The 19,574-nt window shown below is 49.0% G+C and overlaps 1 protein-coding gene across 1 annotated transcript in view; it reads left to right on the plus strand.

Moving 5' to 3' along the window:
* CEP131 (centrosomal protein 131) overlaps nt 1-19,574 on the plus strand; it is a 467,091-nt gene that overhangs the window by 382,267 nt on the left and 65,250 nt on the right. Inside the window, exon 20 of the mRNA XM_085617399.1 lies at nt 1,674-1,781. Within this exon, the coding sequence (XP_085473525.1) occupies nt 1,674-1,781 (108 nt within the window). The remainder of the gene's footprint in view (nt 1-1,673; nt 1,782-19,574) is intronic.

Below are 19,574 nucleotides of genomic sequence, written 5' to 3' on the forward strand. Positions count from 1 at the left end.
TCTCAAGGCACTGATGGAGGGACGGCCGTTCCGGGGTGGTTGCGCCGAACCTGCACATTGCTTTAAACAAAAGGCCATTTTCTTAAACATTCTCTGTTTAAATACTTCTATTGTTTTATGAAATTTTGCCCAGAACAAGCCTTGGCTAACCTAATAGGTCTTGCCTAAGAGATCTATTGGCCTGGCAATGTTTTGAAACCGGGCTGTACAGCAGCGCGGATGCTGTGCAGTGTGGCTAAAATATATATATTTTTAAAAAGCGCTATGACACAGCTAGGGCTCCTGCACTTTTTATTATGTGCATTAATGCTGGATGCATTATAGTTCTTTTTTAATTAATAGTTTTAGCCATGCTGCACAGCAGCCATGCTTCTTTTCTGAATGGGTACACATCATTGTCAAACTCAACAATGCCCATGCTGTACAACATGAGCAAAAGGCAATGTCCGAGCCAATAGTCTCAAAGGCAAGACCTATTAACTTTGGCAATGCTTGTTTCAATTCCTTTTATTTATCATATAGGCAGAAAGAGTAAGAGACTGCTAAGGTAGTTTAAACACAAGTTCACCAGTGTGCCAGCCACTATGCCATGCTTTTGGGGGAGAGGTGATGCAGTACGACCAGTATATTAGTTTCGGAGAAATTTAGGCTGGTTTGACTCATGTAGGGTTTACTGCCCCTGTTTTTGCATATGCTGTAAAATTGGTCCAGGTCACCTGTGATGAAGCTATGTTTGTCACTGTCCCTGGGGCGCAAGTGGAGGAAGTAGGAACCAGGAGTTCAGAAAATGGTTGTATACAGATGTTAAAAAGGGGAGGAGGAGCTATGAAAGAGATGAGCCTTAATAAATTCAGCAGGTGCCAGGCTGGGCTAGGAGAAATGGCCACCAGGGCTTACTCTTTAGCTGTAATCCGACAGAATAGGTTTGAGCAATTTGGAGAAGGTGGATGACACTGTAGTTAGAGTGCCTTTGGAACTGGCAAATGTTCTGGTCATCCTGATGTTCTTGACTTACTCAAAGAAGAGTCTGCTTAGAGTGTTGCAGATCTCTTGAGCTTGTGGCGATGCTAGCTGTAGTACACTGGAGAGCAATGCCTCTTGGCCCTACTTTAATAAGTTTAAGGATTCTGGAATAAGTCTTGAAGTCATATTTGTGGTTTGAAACTAAATATGCAAACTGATGTGAGTCCAGTAATTGTAACCTAGAGTAAGTGGCAGCTGGGCCCAGTGCCTTGTAATCTGAAAGCTTCATTTTAGAAACATCAGTGGATTTCTGAACCCAGAAACAAGTGTTGAACTGTTTGAGGCTTGAGAGCTTTCTTCAGAGGAGCGTCTTTCTTTTCTCAGTAGCTTCCCAGTGGCACATCATTGGCCTTCATTATTTTTTATAGATGGAGAGAATAAGAGTGGGGCATCCAAAAAGAACCGATTGGGCGTTGCGTCTTGGCCCATTTGCAGGGTATGGGCGAAATGCAGATAGGCTGTCCCAACATAACTCGCCAGCATCGCACACTAACCCTGCTGGGGTTGGGATGGCAGTACAACACGAAGCATGAGTTCACTTTTCCACAGAGTGGTTATGCTCTGCGGCCTATTGAGAGGCAAAGGAGTTTGAGGTGATGACTTTGGTGATTAGATCCTCCCAAGTAATTCTTCTTACTTCTTCCTGGCAGGTACGAGAAACAATTGGAACAGGAAGAGCAGTCCCTACAGCAGCAACGTAGGAGACTGTACAGCGAGGTGTCTGAGGAGAAGGAGCGCCTTAACCAGCAAGCGAGCAGGTCAGTCATGCCATTAATTGTAATCTGTTTGGCAGGAGTGCCCAGATTTACTAGCTGACCCAGAAAAGAACTATAGCTGTTGAAAGGTTTTCTAGAAAGCATACCTTACTTTATTTTTTTGTATTTTTGTTCCAGGTATCTTACAGTTTTTTATGTTGTACAATAGAATATGTTGCAAAAATCTTCCTCAGGGCCTAGCCAAAGACCTTGGTTTGCTCAGGCCTAACACCCAAAGGTGGAAACTCAACCTGTTGAAGTGACAGCTTGATTTTGTAGTATTGGAAATTGCTCTTAAGAAGAACCTAGCAGGTCTTTGTTGATCTGTCCCATTTTATGGACGCATCTTCGTGGAATGTTCAACTTCTAATAGATGGAGGAAGTGGGCTATTTATTTCTTGAGCTCCTCCCTGCAAGGATAGCAGCTCTGAGCTTTTGTTGATCTTTGGGATGAGCCTGAAATTTACACCAAGGCTTGTAAAAAGCTTCTCCCTTGGCCTGCTATAGATATATATAATCGCTCATAACACCACATTAGATCAGTGCCTTCTGTGCCTTAATAAGTCATATTTATAGAATCACAAACAGCCTTTCTGAGCCTATAGAAAAACAAACTGCTCATACTACACTGTGTTTGGAGCAGACGTTATGGAATCAGTGACCTTTCATTTCAATAACTACATAATAGATTAACTTACAGTGCCTTCTCTATATATATAGTACGTTTGGCATTGTCCATTGCATAGTCATGATGGCTCCCTCCCTTTTTACAGAATGAGCATAAGCATATCTATCACCGATTGAACAAGTAAACAAGTAAAAGCTAACCATGATGCAAGAATGGCTCCGCTTGTATTCTGTGCCTATAGATCAACACCTCAAATCTTAGTTCATAGAGCAACAGTACACATTTAGAATTACTGAGGTTTACCATGCTCTTTTAATGCATTTCAGTGCCTATGAAACTGTTGACAATAAACTTAGCACCCAGATAATCACTTCTGATACCTTTAGAAATCTTGATGGCAATACCTAGCCATACGTCTGCAATTTCTGCCATATAATGCCTTCATACACGTGTGCCTGTGAATGCACTATATATAGCGGTTTCAGTTGCATTGTGTGTGCATGTATGTATAATATTTTTCTATGTCTTGTCTGTGGGCTGAAGAGTTTTCTTGTTTGCATGTGAGTGGTATTTGTACAGTGCAGACCTAGCCAAAAGACCGCAGATCATTGTGAAGGATTAAAGACGAGTGTTAAAGTCCAGGCCCATTTACACAATTTGTCTCCAGAGAAAATAGATCAGTGCAGTGAAAGGAATCAAATCACTGGTTAACAGTTCAATACAGTGCAACCAATGTGGCTACATATTAATCCACATGACTCTTGGATCTGAGTTTAGTATGTTTAATTATAAATTCAGAAACGAGTCAATGTAGATAATTCTCAATAAAATCGTATAAAAGTACACAAAGATAAGAGTAAGTCCAAACATCCTTAAGCAATGTACTTTATATAGTACAAAGCAAATGACTAACTCTAAGAAAACAATGCATGTAATCAGAAAGAAAAAATGAAGGCGGTTAGATTGCATTTTTAAACAAATATGAGTAACCTAACTTTCTCTACACTACTTTAATAAGGGCACCCCTAAATTAGAGCATTAAGTAAAGACCTGATCGAATAAGGAAAAAAAGGAAGATGTCAGCCATCAGAGTCTTCAGTAGAAACACTCTAACGATGGGTCGAGTAGCTTAAAGGCACACAAGCAGTAGCATAAGTCAGCTCCCTAAGGAAACCCAAGATGGAATCTCTCCCGGACCAAAACACAGCACATATCGTCTGCCGTCGACCCATGTGGCTCCTCCTTGGGAATTTACCATAATTCTGGTACAAGTGGATACTTCAGCACCTCTTCTCATCCCAAAAGCCCCTTATCCAGTGCTTAATTTGTAAAATATTTAGTGCCGGGGCTCAAATTTTTCCTCAGAAGCCGCCACCAGCACTGCAGAATGTTGTGGTACCAAAGACCAAGACCAAGTAGGCTTGAGCGCCCTTCATGCACATTTAACCCACCACCAGACACTCCGTGCCCCTTCCGCTCACTCCTGCACGTTCTTTGTCGTCCCTGCCTCCACCCTTTGTCACTGTTCCATCTGTTTTTTTGTCACCCCTTTTGTGTTTTTCCCTCTTTTGTCTTGGGTCAAAGTGTGATAGGAACAATAAGTGCTAGTGCCCAAAAATAAGTGCTGGTGGCCCCACCTGCAGCTACCGGCTGAAAGAAGGCACTGATATTACTTTATGGTTCACATCCAGAGGCATGCCATGGATTCCAGTGGCCCTAGTCAAACAAGGAAAATGGGTCCTTGCGGAGCCAACTGGTGACAGGTGGTCCCAAGTGGGCTGGTATTGTAAATAAGGGGTGTTTCCTCTGCCACCGACTGACCATCCTCGTAACTCTTAATAGGAGCACAGTGACAGGACGGTTCTATTCAGTATCCGAAGGGGCATCCTCCCATTTCTTTCAATATGCATTTTTGTATTTTATTTTCAGCCTTTCAGCAGCTTGGCACTATTAGTCTACGGCACACAGCACTGTCAGTTAAAAAAACAGTGGCAGGACAGCCATGCCATGACTACACTCACAACTCGAAGGGTCCCCCTCAGGATTACATGGCTCGTCCCCGGCCCCCCCCATGCACGCACTATGTGGGCTGCGGGGATGTACCTTACATCTCTGGTATCGAATATCAGCGAGGCTTACAATCGTTCTCTAAGTTGCCAGACTGCCAGTCCTGTACACTCGTGTTCACCTTTCGTTTCTTCAGTAGGAGGCACAATCGTGTTGCACTCCGTCAGATCGCATATCACAGGCCTTCATTTTGAGTAACATGTTCTTTCTTTCTGACCAGACCATTCATCAGTATTATGGCTCCTTTGCTCCTAAGTCGCCCTACCTTAGGACTGCTCTGATATCCCAATCACACAAGCTGAAACAGTAATTCTACCCTGCCAACGACCAGGCAGTCAAGTAGTTCATTATTTTTATTTTGAACAGTTATCAGGCAATCCGACCCCAAGTGTGGAAATTTATAGTCCCGGCCTTGTGAAATAAGTGCTGGTGCTGAGTACTGGAAAGCAGCGGCACAAATTAAGCACTGACCTCATCTCTTCTCAACCTTGACCATTCCTTTCCCATGAGAACTCCTCTAGTCGCATGTTACCGCGATTCCCTTGGCCAACTCTTCTTTCTCATGCTTTGCTATCTATTAACCAAAAACTCCCTTATTGTAAATAATGAGGCTTATCCACACCTGCAATAGAAACAACTCAGCAACGCATATTCCATGCTTGAAGGTTAAACGTAAATTATATGTATAAAAACTTTAACATTAGTTGTATACATCCTAATTAAGTATTTCACAATACGACATTTTAAGCCATTCTTCCCCTGTCACGTTTATACATAAATTGTATCATAACGTTATTAATCACATTCTAAATACAAAGATTTCAAACAAAACAATGGTTGGTGTAAACTGCTCCACCCCTTTTATTACATTAGTTATGACAGAGTATATTTGAGTGATGACTATGCATGATTATGATGCACTCCTACATTATCTCCAGATGGTATCAAGATTACACTTCTTCAATAGCATACAGGCAACGAGTTTACAGTTGTCATTTAGTACCACACCTGCTCTATATGCACCCCTCTATATATGTGGCTGGGCTACCCTGGTGCCCTTGTTTGGATCAGTGTTACCTTTTCAAACCTATGGGATTGTGTTCTCTGTGCATGAAGAGGGATTGAATCGTGAAAGCTGGTCTCCATATCTTGCCCCTTCACACTTCACCAATTTCCATTGTCAGCTTGCCGCAGTGAGTTTGAAAGTGCTCTGACACCTTCCTACCTTTGAAAGCCTCCCTCCTAAATACAATACTGGTGCCTGGAAAAAAATGTATTTAAGAAAATTGTGGCAAAAATGCGTTCCATCAAAAAGGACTTGTAGTGAACACATGTAACTTGTTCATCTTCCACTTTAGGAATTATTTGCCTGGGGGGACGTGGCTAAGCAAGATGACCAACAGGATGTAGATGAGCTTCGCTCCCATCCTGTCCTGTCTACTGCTTCGAAATCCTGACTCAATGGCCACTGATTCGGGCATAAGGGAATGACATTCTTTGGTGTTATCCTCTGCCCATAATAAGGGGGTAGAAGACTCCTTCATTTGCTGCGGGTGATGCCGCAATTGCACCGCAGCCTCTCCTGGTGTGACTGTGGGGTGTGGTGCGGCCTGGAGACTGCGTAGGCTGCGGGCTTCTCGGAGCAGACTCGGAGCTCCGTAGGCACTCTACCCTGCAGCTCGGTGGTAGTATTCGACCGAAGTGGAGGCACGCTGAACCAGTGGTCTCCTCTCCCATTCTTTAACTGAGGAAAGTTGGCAGGCCGGCCTTATGGCACTCAATCAGCCAGATCTATGAGGTAGCAGATGTCGGTGGGAAGTGCTGCAGGGCCCTCTGGAGCCCCAGCATGCATACTTCTTCATCTGCCCGAGGTGCTACGGACACCGACACTACTTCCCCTGGGGCGTTGTGGCATGTGGTGGGGGATCTGCCTTAGCAGACCTGCATCCCGATGCTCCCTTCATGGGGATGCCGCCTACTAGTATCTGTGTGGGAAGTGCCGGGCCCAACACAGCGGTGAATACCTTGAGCAGTGAAAGCACCAAGGGGCGCGGACAGAAGGATCCTCCCATGGTGGTCAGGAGCGAGGGCATGGTTGGGAAGGCGCTGCTGCAGGCGCAGTCACTGGTTTCTGTGGGACGGAGTGGATGAAAGCTGCTTTCCCCGGGTGGTGCTGCTTGTTGCTGGACTGCTGCTGGGCCGAATTCTGAGCAGCAGGGGGCCGTGCGGAGACCCAGCAGACCCTTGGGAAAGGGCCAAGAAAAAAACTGGAGGGGGTGGTGCCTCCTCCCCCCCACTGGCTGGCCTTTGGCTACACTTACATGGCAAATGGCATGAGTAGTATGCACTGAGGAGGGGCGCGCCCAGCACATGTGTGTCTACAGTAGACCTCCTTGGGCCTCCCCTAGGCATCATGGGTGATACCTTGGGCTGGCAGGTGCAAGGCACTCTTGGGTCTTGTGCTGACCCCATCCGCAGGACACATGTAAGAAGAGATACCACTCGGACCTTGGAGTTGTAAGGAGGCCTTCGGAATGAACACTGGTGCTGGCTATAGTTTTGTTCCTACAGGGCCTGGGAAATTGTTTTCCACTGAATACACTTTCTATAATTGAGCACCAGGCTGTGGTGGAGATGCAGGGATACTCTGAACTGGACTTTGGCCTATCCTGGGATGGCTGTGGCCCCAGGGGTCTATGTAGCTGCAGGTTCCTGTTCACCCAGTTGGGTTGACAGCTTGTGGTTCTCCCTCGCTCCCTGATAGGATCTAGCCACCATGGGTAAGGATTAAGCTGCCCGCTTCTATGCTACCAACACTATCAAGCAATATACTGCACCAAGTCAGTCCTCCAGTGGGTCATGAGGCAGGCGTTGGCGGAGTCCCAGAGTGTCTTCCCCGAGGGAGGGGGCACACCTTCCGCGCAGACTTGTTGGCAATTCAGGGTTCCCGCATGCCACTGAAACACATGATAGAAACTGTCTCTGTTGATTTGAACTTGCTCAGAGCTGACCTGAGAAAAGTAGCCGACAAGGTGACGGAGGCTGAAGGAAACACTGAAAGCCTGTAGAGGGATGTGTCCCAGCTTAAGCAACAAATGGCCATGATGATGTCAGCGAACCAGCAGCAGGAGCAGAGGGTGGAGGACGTGAAGGGCCACGCCCACCGCAGTAACATACAGGTGTTGGCTTTCCAGGAGCAGGTGGCAAGGGCTTCTGTAGAGGAATTCGTGGAGGGCTGGATACAGCACCAACTGCGGCCTAGTGGGCTTTCGGAGTTCTTTGTGGTGGAGCGGACGTACAGGGCTTTAGCCCCGCCACCCCCTCCTGGTAACCCCTCTGCCCCCTGAGGATGATAATTGCCAAAATACTAAACTATTGGGACCGAGACTGTATCCTGCGAGCATCGAGTGAGCTACCTTTATTTGAGAATCATCGGATTGCCATCTACCCACACTATCCCAAGAGAGTACAGGAACAGTGCAAATCCTGTTTGGCCATCAAACAGAAGCGGAGGTTGATGCAGCTGAAGTATATGCTCCTGTACCCTTCTAACCTCAGTCATTTCTCAAGGTAGGGAGCATTTCTTCGAAAACCCTGATGAGGTGTGGAACTGACTGGAGATCCTGGACGGTGCCTCCGTGGGACTCCGAAGGGGATGTGGTGAGGAGATCCTGCATCAGGTACTAGCCGGAGCTCTGATCGGGGCCGACTGCTGGGTTGGAGGGAACAGACCCCCACCCCTCCTCTAGAATGATGATATGAGAGGATGGCTCCATGCATCTCCTGGTGGTGGGAGGGATGCAGGCTCCATCTGAGAAGGTTACCCCCGCCGTGCTGCCGGGCACCATGGCTGAAGGTAAGGGGCCTCTGACGGACTCTGTGCCCGCAACATTGTTGACTAATCCGAAGATCTCATGACCCCCTGAATGGGACAGCTGCCCACGGGTGGTATGTGGGGTTGGCGGTGGACATTGTCTCTAAAGTAAAGTTGGCGTCACACAGATAGAGTATTGCTGGAGGGGGCACTGGGGAGCTGTCCCAGCACGTCCCTCTGGCATTCATGTCTGGGAAGAGAAATCTATCCTCATAGATACTGGGAGCACTGTATTGTGCAGGTGGGTGAGACAGATTGTCTTTCCATGCTCTCCCATGTTCTCTTCCTTCCACACTGTTCCTTGTTTCCTGCACCACCCGCTCCATCTCTTCCTGGTCTCCACCTTCTTCCACTCCTTTCTACCCCTCTATCTATCACGGCTGGCATGGCTCATCTGGGGTCATACAAGGAGAGGGAGCAAGTTCATTTAATAATAATAAAAAATAATTAAACTTACCTTTCCGCCAGCCGGGTCCCACATCTTCTTTGCTCCTGTTGAAGGAGGAGCAGGCAGCCAGCCATGCTCCCTTCCCTAAGCTAATCACAATGCTACAAGCAGCATTGTGATTGGTCAGGACGCCACCCAGCCAGGGGCTTATCGGGTGGCCATGTCCTCCATACAGGCTGCATTGCAGACTGCTTGGAGAAGGGCAGAGTGCGCATGACTGAATTAGGCGGCCACAGGGGGCCGACCAAACGGTCTTTGCGCACTCAGGAGTGGGCAGGCACACCACAACTCCCCTGCCCTGCTCGCAGAGTGGCCCCACCCACAACCAAACATAAAATTGTAATAACTTTTAGTTATTACAATTTTATGTTTCTGCTTCCCGCACTGCGAGAAAGCAGTAGGGTGACACTCATCCCCCCTACTGGAGGAGCGGGCCCTGCCCTCTATAGCTATTTCAGGGCAGATCTTGGTGGGACGGGACTGAGTATGAGGGACCTGTCCTCGTTGACAGGGTATGAGTGAAAATGTTGGTCCTGACACTTTACTGGGGTGGATGTATGTAGGCTTACATTCTTCCTATATGGATCCCTGGGTGGGGGTTGTTTACAGTAGGTGTGTTGGAAGGTCGCAAATTGCTGTACATGGGGCTTATGATGTTCTAGGATAGTATGGGGAATAGTTACAGATTTTTTACATGGAATGTTTGGGGATTGGGTACTTTCACAAAACATTACAGGATGATCTAATTTCTGAAACTTCACAAGGTCCAAATAGCTTGTCTCCAAGAAACACATCTCAATGATAGGGAAGCCGGGACAATAGCTCAGAAAGGGACAGGCCTACCATGCTTCTTATTCCCTGTACGCTCGAGGAGTATTGATCTGGGCGGCGCGTGTGGTTCCTTTCTCTCTGACATACTTGGAGGCAGATGTGGTGGGCCATTATGTACTAAATGGGTCGGAGGTCTCTATTCTAAACAATTGACTTGCGTGCCCAACATGGATCTGGAATTTTTCTATGGGTTACAAGAGCTGGATGGTTGGGATGCGCATGTGCCATTACTTTGGATGGGGGTCTTTAATTGCATGTTGAGTGGGTATGTGGCTAGGCTGCCACCCCGAATGGGCGTTAAACCCCTTATGAGTGTGTTGATGCCAAATTTGGGACTGGTGGATGTTTGGAGAACACATTTCACACAGATTCCGGTGTATACTTCTTGTTTCCTCACACATAATGCACACAGCAGACTGAACCAGGTACTACTAGCTGGGCTACCAGTGGATGAGGGTGAGACTGGGGCCTACCTGGCCAAGTTCCTGTCAGACCCTACACTATTTAGTTGTGACTTGAGAAGGAGAGTTGCACGTGGAAGGCACCCACACTGGAGGTTTCCAGCAGATATCCTTACTGATGCAGTGGTCAGAGAGATGCTGGTTCTAAAACTGACAGAGTATAAGGAACATAATTGGGGGGGTACGGCCAGCAGGGCCACCGAGTGGGAGGCAATGAAGGCAGGTCTGACGAGGGGAGAGAGAGGTGGACCTGGCGGGATTACAGAATGGTGACCTGGCCTTTGAGGAGAACTGCAGGGAGGAGGTGGCGATGCAGTGCTGCATAGCGGATCTCTAGGGGAGACTGGGTAGGTATATTTTGAATCAGAATAGGCAGCACCTCCATAGAGATGGTGACCAGTTCTGGAGGTTACTAGCCTGGATTTTGCATAGAGAAGCCTCGGCGACACCAGTTGTTCATTTGAGGGACCAGAATGGTGCACTGCAGGTCTCACCGGAAGTGGTAGTGGACATGTTCAACCACCACCTGTAAGGGGTATATAAAAAGGACACGTGGATCACACAGACAGAGATACAGATCTTGCTGGCGGACTCACACTCCCCACTGTGGAGGAGGGGGTGCGCCTAGACTTGGACTCAGACTATACACTAGAGGAGTTGAGGGCGCCCCTCAAGCTACTTCCCAAACACAAGGCTTCTGGAGAGGACGGGTTCTTGTAGGAAGCTGGGTTTCTGTTGCAGAACCCCCCCCCCTCCCACTTTTTGCCAAACTACTGATGCACTTTGACTTGATGTGCCCTGGGTCCCTGCCAATCTGGTTCCCAGGGCCAGTGTTCTTTACCAAAATTGTACCTTGTACCCCCAATTGGCACATCTCTAGCCATATGTCAGTCCCTTGTAAAAGGTTCCATGGTTACCAAGGGCATTGTGTCCATGGAAGGCCTCTAACGGCTGCAGCACTTATTGTGCCATCCTTAGAGGCTGTGTACCTTCACACACACTGCCATTGCAGGCTGCGTGTTTTGGTACAGAAGAAAGTGAAGAGTCGACATGGCACACATCCCTGTGTGCCATGCCTACAACCCACTGCCCTGGTATAGGTCAGCCACCCCTCTAGCTGGGTGCACTATACCAGTGGTGATGGTACTGGTGCATGAGCCCTGTATCACTACAGTGTTTAGACAAATTCGTAGACATTGTAAGTGCAGTAATGCCATTAAGTGTATATGGTGCTGGAAGTTTGGCTTTACGAAGTCCACAGCACCAATATGGCCTTATTGAAAACTGGGAAGTTTGGTATCAACTTCTCCGCCCATTAAACCCACACTGATGCCTGTGTGACGTTTAATAAAAAAATGCACTCAGAGTGCATGTTAGAGATACCCCCGCAAAAACTACCAGCCTCTGATGGGTCCCCTGACTGGTACACACCAGCCTGCTCCCACGAGACATGTTTCTGGACCCCTGGGGTGGGAGGCTTCACTCCCTGAGCCCAGAAACAAAGCCTTTCCTGGGCCGAGGTGGTCACACCTTCCCCAGGCCATGAAGAGCCATCTGTGGCAGGGGAGCTTTCAAGGCATTGCCGCCTTTGTATCGTGACCCACAGCCTCTCCTGCTATTGGGAGCAGGCCCCCTTCCTGTCACCCCTCCTTTTCGACGGGAAGACACGCTGAAAAAATAAGCACAGCCCAGAAGGTGGACCCACTTCTGCCAACCTCACCCCTCAGGGGGGGGAGGCGAGGTGAAGCCCACTCTTTAGTGCCCGCCATCTTGCAGATGGCAGACACTCTCCAATATGGATTAGGGATTGTGCCCACTCCACCACGTGGGGTGACCACACCAAGGATGTAGTCACCATAAGGTCAGTAGTCCATTGTCTACTGACCTCGAGACCCCTAAAATGCCCCTAAATACAGTATTTAAAGGGCAGCCATGAACAAAGAAGGCAGATTCCCACAACCTAATAAGAAGGACAAAAGAAGACGCCCAGCAGAGGAGACTGCAGAGAACTGACCCGTTCGCAGTTTCCGGAGAGCCTGCACCAAAATTCACCTTGTCCTGCAGCCAGCGTCCTCCAGAATCCCTGGGACCACTGACTGCCTTCCACAAAGACCAGATCTCCTGTGAACAGCAGCTCTGTTCAAAAGAAACAGCCAAGAAAGACTCCAAGCCTGCTGAGGATAAAGAAACCTGAAGTCTGGAACCACCACGACACCCGATGCCTACGGCTCAAGTCAGAGTGGTCCACCGGTCCCAGTGATGTCCCCCAGCACTCCAGAGTCCGAGTCCACTGTGGGTTGACACCTCCAGGACTCCCGATGTCGCCTGCAGCCTCTGCACGGAGACCGATCCCCAACCATGAGTGGCCCGGTAAGGTTACATCCGACCTGCATCCAGCCGCCCTGCGCCCTGGAAAAGAGAACCTGAGGTGCACTTACATCCCGAGCCCAAGAACTTACCTGCTGTTGGTTCCTCCCAGACGACTTCATGGACCGAGCCTGCAGTCAAAATAAAAAACCGGCAATCAGTATTGAAAACAACAGGGCACCTGATGCCAAAACAGCACCCTGCACCCAGCCGCCCCTGTGCCGCTGTGGGTGCACCTTGAGTGCTAACTCTGATTCCCTTTTTGCCCTGAGCTTGAGTCCAGGAGCTTTGCTCCCACAACCTTGTGGCCTGCTCGTGAGCAGCCACCAATCGGAGGCCCCCTATCCCCCATTGGATAATATTGGGCCTCAGCACTCTGCACCCAGCTGCCCTAGTGCCGCTGAGGGTGCTCTGAGAATGCATCTTCGACCCTGGGGAAAGCCTGGTTCAAACCCCAGAATACCAACTCCCACAAACAAGGGCTTACCTGTAAACCGATAACTTAATTTCCTCCCATAGGATTGCATTGACTGCTTTTCTTTGAAAATCCTTCTAAGTGTGGGGTTGGTTTGTATGAAAACTTGAGAAACTGAGTAACGAGTATTGTAATCTACAAAGTAATTCTGATTATTGACTTACCTGTAAATCAACCAACTGCATTTGAACCTGCATTCGACTGTAATGAATTGCATAAGTATTGCAAAGTATTATTTCACTTACCTGCACCAGGTCTGGCTTGGTTCTAGAAATAAAATAACTATATAATATTTTTGATATAATCAAATTGGTCTGAGTTCAGTCTTTGAGTGTGTGACATTTCTTGCCTGAGTGTGTATAACAAATATTTAACACTACCCTCTGATAAAACCTTACTGCTCGACCACACTACCACAAATTGAGAGTAAGCTGCTATCTACTTTTACCTCTGCCTACCTTAAGGGTTCCACTGGACTCTGTGCACAGTATACCTGATTTTGGTATAGTATATAGAGAGCCAGCTTCCTACAGTTCCCATCTGAGTTCTATCAGACTTACTCCGCTACTCTCATGGCGGGCTCCTGGAAGTGTTCCTTGACACTCACAACAAGGAGATACTGCCCCCAACCATGAGGGATATGCTTCATACTTATGCCTAAGTGGGATGTGACGGAACCTGCTGCTTACTTGCCACACCCCATGTTAAATACGGATTTGAAGATCCTCTATAAGATAATAGCCCTCCGTCTGGGCCCAGTGGTGCGTAATCTGGTCCATGAAGACCAATGCAGGTGTTTTCCATGCTGCATCAGTGGTATGAAGCTGAGACGGCTTATGCATATACTGCGTGAGGTATAGGGAATGAGTGTGGAGATGTTCCTGGTCGATGCTGATATAGAAAAGGCATTCGACGCGGTAGATTGGGGCTACCTCCTAGAAGTGTTAAAGAGCTTTGATCTGAAATTTCGTGATTGGATCGGATTGCTATACACAAACCCAGATGCATGGATTAGGTTAGGGCTACTCCGATCTGAGGTCTGTAAGTTAGAAAGGGGCGGTTGCCCACTGTCGTCCTTGCTGTTCGCTTTTGGCGATCAAAATTTGCTGAGATATGAGTCAGTGGGGCATCTCTGTGGGCGTGGCAAAACACCTGGTGTTACTATACGCGGATAATGCGCTGTTTTATTTAAGAAGCCAGTGGGAATTCCTGGGTTAGCTGCTGTGTATCCTCAATGACTTTGGAGCGGTCTCCAGTCTGCGTTTAAATTGGAGGAAGTAATTTTAGTTCCCTCTTGCAGCACTTGTTGGGACCCTGGTGGAACGTCTCCCTGATCTGGGCTTTTGCTGGGTACTGGATAGATGCTGTTACCTGGGGATTAAGGTTGGTCACTCAAGAAATGCCCAGATACATATAACATGGGCAGAGTCTTAAACTCTGGAATCATATGTTACTTTTTAGAACACCTTGCTGTTCTCACTCATGGACAGGATTGCCATTTCCAAGATGGTGCTACTTCCATCCTGTCTCTACACTATACAAAATTCTCTTTGTCCTCTCCCTGCATGCATATTTAAAAAGCTGGCTACCCTGCTAACATCCTGGGTATGGGCAGGCGGGCACAGTAGGGTAGCTAGGACTACACTGATGAGGAGCTATTAGGATGGCAGGCTGGAGGCACCACAATTGTAATGTTATTACTTTTCTGCAATGTTGCAGCATGTAGCACGATGGTTGGTGAAGGGAGACAATTGGGAGAAACATTTACTGGCGGGCTGTGTGTGCGCAGAGGACCTTACAATGCTATTAATGGAGGACACCAGGGTCTCAGCGGACCAACCTTTTGTGGTGCTCCATAGGCCCCCCTTTCATAGGGAGTTACCGGTGTGGATACTTGGCCCATTTCGCCACTTGAGGACAGCATTACATATCGGGCATGGGAGGATGGTGGCGGTTATACCTGGGGTGACTTGTGTCCTAAAGAGATCATAATTTCCTTTGAGGATGCCCAGCTGTAGTTCGGTTTGCGACCTGGTCATTTTTTGCTGTTTGGGGGACTGACTGAATTGCCAGGAAGACTTGAAGGACCTTCTCAGTGGCTCCTCCTGTGTCTAGCACATTAGGGGTGATGTTGACTTGTGGGACAGGGAGACACTTGGTGTCTCTATTATATAAAACCATGGGGGCGGATGTCGTTTATGGGACGCTGTGAGCATGGAAACCTGGTATGCAGACCCAGGGGACCCACTGATGAACGAGGACTGGGCCAGGGTTGTGTGTTGACCCGTAAAGTCTCTAGCAATGCACAGTTTAGGTTGGTTCAATTCAATGTCCTCCACCGCTAGTATGACTCCCTCGAGACGGAGCCGCTTATATCCTGACTGCGCCTCTTCCTGCCCTGGTAACACTGATGGGGCGGATTTCTGCATTTGGCCTGGGGCTGCCCATTAGTGCATGATTTCTGGAACCATGTTTTGGAAAGAATTACACACACCATGGCACTGCAGGGAACCCTCATGCCTCAGTTTAGCCTGCTGGGTAATATGGCGAGACCCAAGGGGAGAAAGATGTCCTAAAAATGCCTGCATCTGGCTCTGGTCCTCAATTCCAGACAATTTAAGGCCACTTTTAACACTATGGGCCTTATGTATCAAAGGGTTTTACCCATTCTGTGTCTATGGGAAAATGTGTTCATACATATGGGCTTTTGTAGGGTAGCTTGCTTACAGGTGTGTTCCAACAGACAGTCAGCAAGCCACAGTGGCCACTGACCGTAGTCGGTGATGAGACCCAGGCCTTATGCCTCTCAGGGCTCTCAAACCTCTGTGGCATCAGAGAGCGGGGGGCAGTAACCCCAGATGCGTGGCACCCTTTATCCACTCTCCCTCTTGTCAGGTATGACATCCTGGCACTGACCCACCAGCCCCGTGCCTGTACCCGGCGGCTGGACAAGAGACTGGGGTGGGCTCTCCCACACCCGGTCCTCCTCCTTGGGGCTCTGTACCCTCCCACCTGGAGTGGTACCCCCTTCCAGAATTGTCAGGATGCCTGTAGCAGATATCCTGCACAATTCGCCCACCAATTCAGGAGTTCTATCCTGCAACTGGGCTTCCAGGTCAGGGGGGACACCCTGAACCTGGCCATCCAACCTAGGGTCTAAACCCTCCAGTTGAACTGGGGTCAGAGGTGAGGACTCCCTCCCTCTGCACCCCCTTCCAGAGCACGGCACCCCCATCAACTGGAGTGGTACCCCTAGAAGCTACTTCGGTCAGGACACTGATTACAGTTGCTACTTCCTCCAGGTCAGACAACACCTGAACCTGACTTCCCAACCCAGGGACCAACCCCTGCGGTTGAGCACTTGCCTGGCGTACCAGGACTTCATTGGGAGCACAGATGCCCCCTTCGAGGGTGACACATTACTCATGTGTCGTGTGACAGTCAGCCTGGCGCAGATCTCCCGACCCCTGTGCACCTGACAGCGTGTGAAGATCCCCCAGGACAGAAGTGGTGTCACCATGGTTATTCACCGGTGACTCAGCCATTCTGACTGGCCCCTGACCCACTGGTTCTTTCACTGGGGACTCTTTCCCCCTCTCACCCCTCAATTTGGACTTCTGCACCCTCCACTTAGGAGTGGCACTGCCAGACACTAGAACTGATGGAGGCCTGCTTACAGACACTCCCAGTTTACCAGACACTAGGGGATCCCCCTCAACGGGCGGCCCATCAGGACAGCCTAGGCCCCCACCTGGTGTTCCCTTAAAGAACCATCCCGGCTCTGAGACTGTTTTTTGGGTGCCTTGGGACACGCAGCCACACACTCACTCCGTACCCACCGAGACAGGATGTGAGCCCCTACACCCCTACCACTACAACAGGACCTAGCTGGGCTACTCAGAACCACTTCCACTACTCTGGGTTTGAAGATACCTGAGCCACTCCCCAATGCCTCTCCAGACCCTCAGGAACCCACCAGAACGTTTGCCTCCAGTGTGAGCTCCCTGGGGTCAGAGAACTCACTCTCCAACAGGTGTTGGCATAGCTCTGGAAAGCAGGGACTTACAATATGCTCTCCCACAATTGGATCACACAGCCCCCTACAAGGGTTAACCAAACTATACTTCACCTCACCATCCAGTGCCTCGCACACGTACTCCACACCACGCTCCTGAGATTGGCAAGGCAGTATCTGACTGTCTGTCACTCAACCCACACTCTTCTGGGTGGTCTTCACACTCTCACACCAGGACTTCAACCATGGGGGAACCCTTCTCCCTGCACCTCTCATCTAGAGTCCAAGTGTCCCGCCCACCACTAGGACCATGAACCCCTGTGTCAGTTTCCCCATTCTCCTCAGGGACACTGCGCACTACTGGAGCTACCTCATATCCTTGAACCTCCTGGTGTATGTTAACCCCCTCCTTCAAGTCATGCGCCAAATCTCTAGGTGTGTGTACTACTCCCTCAGCACTAGAAAATTCAATTTTGCTGCCACCATCTGAGCTGGAATTCACCTCCAACTCAGCAAAGCTCACTTCCTAAGCTACACACTTTTTTCTTTTCAGCTAAGGCTCGAACCATATCCTCGCACTCCCGGTCTAGCTGCCTCAGCCTCCGATCACGAGCACAAATCTGATTCCTCTCTTCACGAGCCAATCTTTCCCAAAATGTCTCCTCCTCAGGGCCACTGCCCTCTTGGTGTTCTGGCTGGGGATCCTCCCCCTCAGATTCCACCTCAGTCATCTGCTAGTGTTGCTTCCCAGCATAGCACCTCATAGCTATACAGGGCTGCCTCAAGATCCTGCCTTGTGAATCTCCTCTTCACAGGCAGCCCCCTCTCCTTGCAAAATACTTTTAGCTCCCCTCTCTTGTAGATGTACATGTGAGAAAAGTTGACTTTCATTTTGACAAGGTCCAACAGGTGCAACAACTAACCAGAGTTCCAACAACCAAATTCCAAAGGCAAACAGGGAAAAATAGTACGTGGTTGCGTTTGGTCTGCACTCACTAGTAGTGTTCACCAATCCCTGTATATGAGTCACAAATGCAAGTCCAAAATCCTCACCGCTGACCACCAATGTTAGAACTGGGGGTCTCTAGTTGGCAGAGGTAGGTACATTTGACCAAATAGGGACCCTTGCTTCTAGTCAGGATAACTGGGTACACTCCTAAAATAACCCCTGCTCACCCCCTTGGTAGCTTGGCACGAGCAGACAGGCTTATCTCAGAGGCAGTGTGTAAAGCATTTGTGAACACATACAGTAACCCAGTGACAACACTACAGATGGACACCACACCAGTTGCAGTATAAAAATAAGTACTTTTATGTAGACTTAACACAAGACCACAAACGACAAAAATCCACAAGACTGTACTTTAAAAATGGTAGAAATAGCTTAGATCTCTTAAGATGTAAAATACGACACTTTGAGTTCAATGTACCTTAGGATGCGTAACGCTATACATCGAGGGAAGGTGATGCGTCTGTTCCTTACACGCAAGAACAGTGATGCATCGGGTCCCTACTGATGCGTTGGGGATGCGTCGTTTCTTCATGGCTTGGGGAGGTGATGCGCCGGTTTCTTACTGCGCTTCCGTGGCGATGCGGCCCACAGCGATGTGATGCGATGAAGAGCCGGTGTGATGAAACAAAGATGGCTTCTTCTTCTTGATGCGACACGATGCGTGCACGCCCGACGGCCGTGCAGCGACTCAACGATTCTTCTGAGCCGCGACAGGCCCTGCGACACGCTTCCCGGTGATTCTGTGGCATCTGATGTGACGCCGATCATCTTCTCCGGCGATGCGAGGCGCTTCGGCAACGATGCGACAACTGCAGCGGCGACACGCTGTTTCAGCGATGCGACGAAAGTGGCTGTGACACGCTTCTCTGTTGCGGCGGTATCTGATGCAACGTCGATCCTCTTCTCCGGTGATGCGAGACGCTTTCGCGTTGTGAAGCGACAGCAGCAGTTCAGCGACACGCTTCTTCTTCGTGCGTTGTGCTTCCAGCTCCTTGCCACATGCAGTCCCTCAGAAAGCCCAACACAACTGCAGACGCTTCCAAAGAACTCTTGGGGAGTTGGTGGGTGTAGTCTGTTGTCCCTGAGACTTCAGCAGGAGGCAAGCTCTTTCTCAAGCCCTTGGAGATCCTTCACAAGTTGATTAACGTACACACACAATTATTTTCTCCTCTCTTTGGCAGTCAGGCAACCACTTCAGGCCAATCCCTCAAGCGTAGGGATAGTCTCTCCTCAGTCTCTCTGGTTCCTCTCCTCAGCAAAGGATTCTTCTTGTTTCCCAAAAGAGATCTAAAGTTCTGGGGTCTGTGTCGCCTTTTTTATACACAGTTTCTCTTTGTTCTCTGGAGGCAGAAAGGCCTTTGCCTAGTCCAAACCAGTTCTGGTCAGTCCTGGAACACTCTGTTTACATGACTCCTTCTTTCCTTTCACAGGGCAGGGACATCAGACGCACCACAGGAGGTGGAGCCGGCATTGTGGAGGGAAGGCCCCAGGTGCAACTCCTCTCACCCATCTACATGCAGATCTCTCTATTCAGCCCTGTGCGGACTCACCCGGTCTCCTGGAATACCCCAGCCCCTGTCACTCAAACACCAGGCAAGGAATACACAACCTAGCAGAG

Source organism: Triturus cristatus, chromosome 7 (assembly GCF_964204655.1).
Source record: "Triturus cristatus chromosome 7, aTriCri1.1, whole genome shotgun sequence".
NCBI classification, from domain to species: domain Eukaryota; kingdom Metazoa; phylum Chordata; class Amphibia; order Caudata; family Salamandridae; genus Triturus; species Triturus cristatus.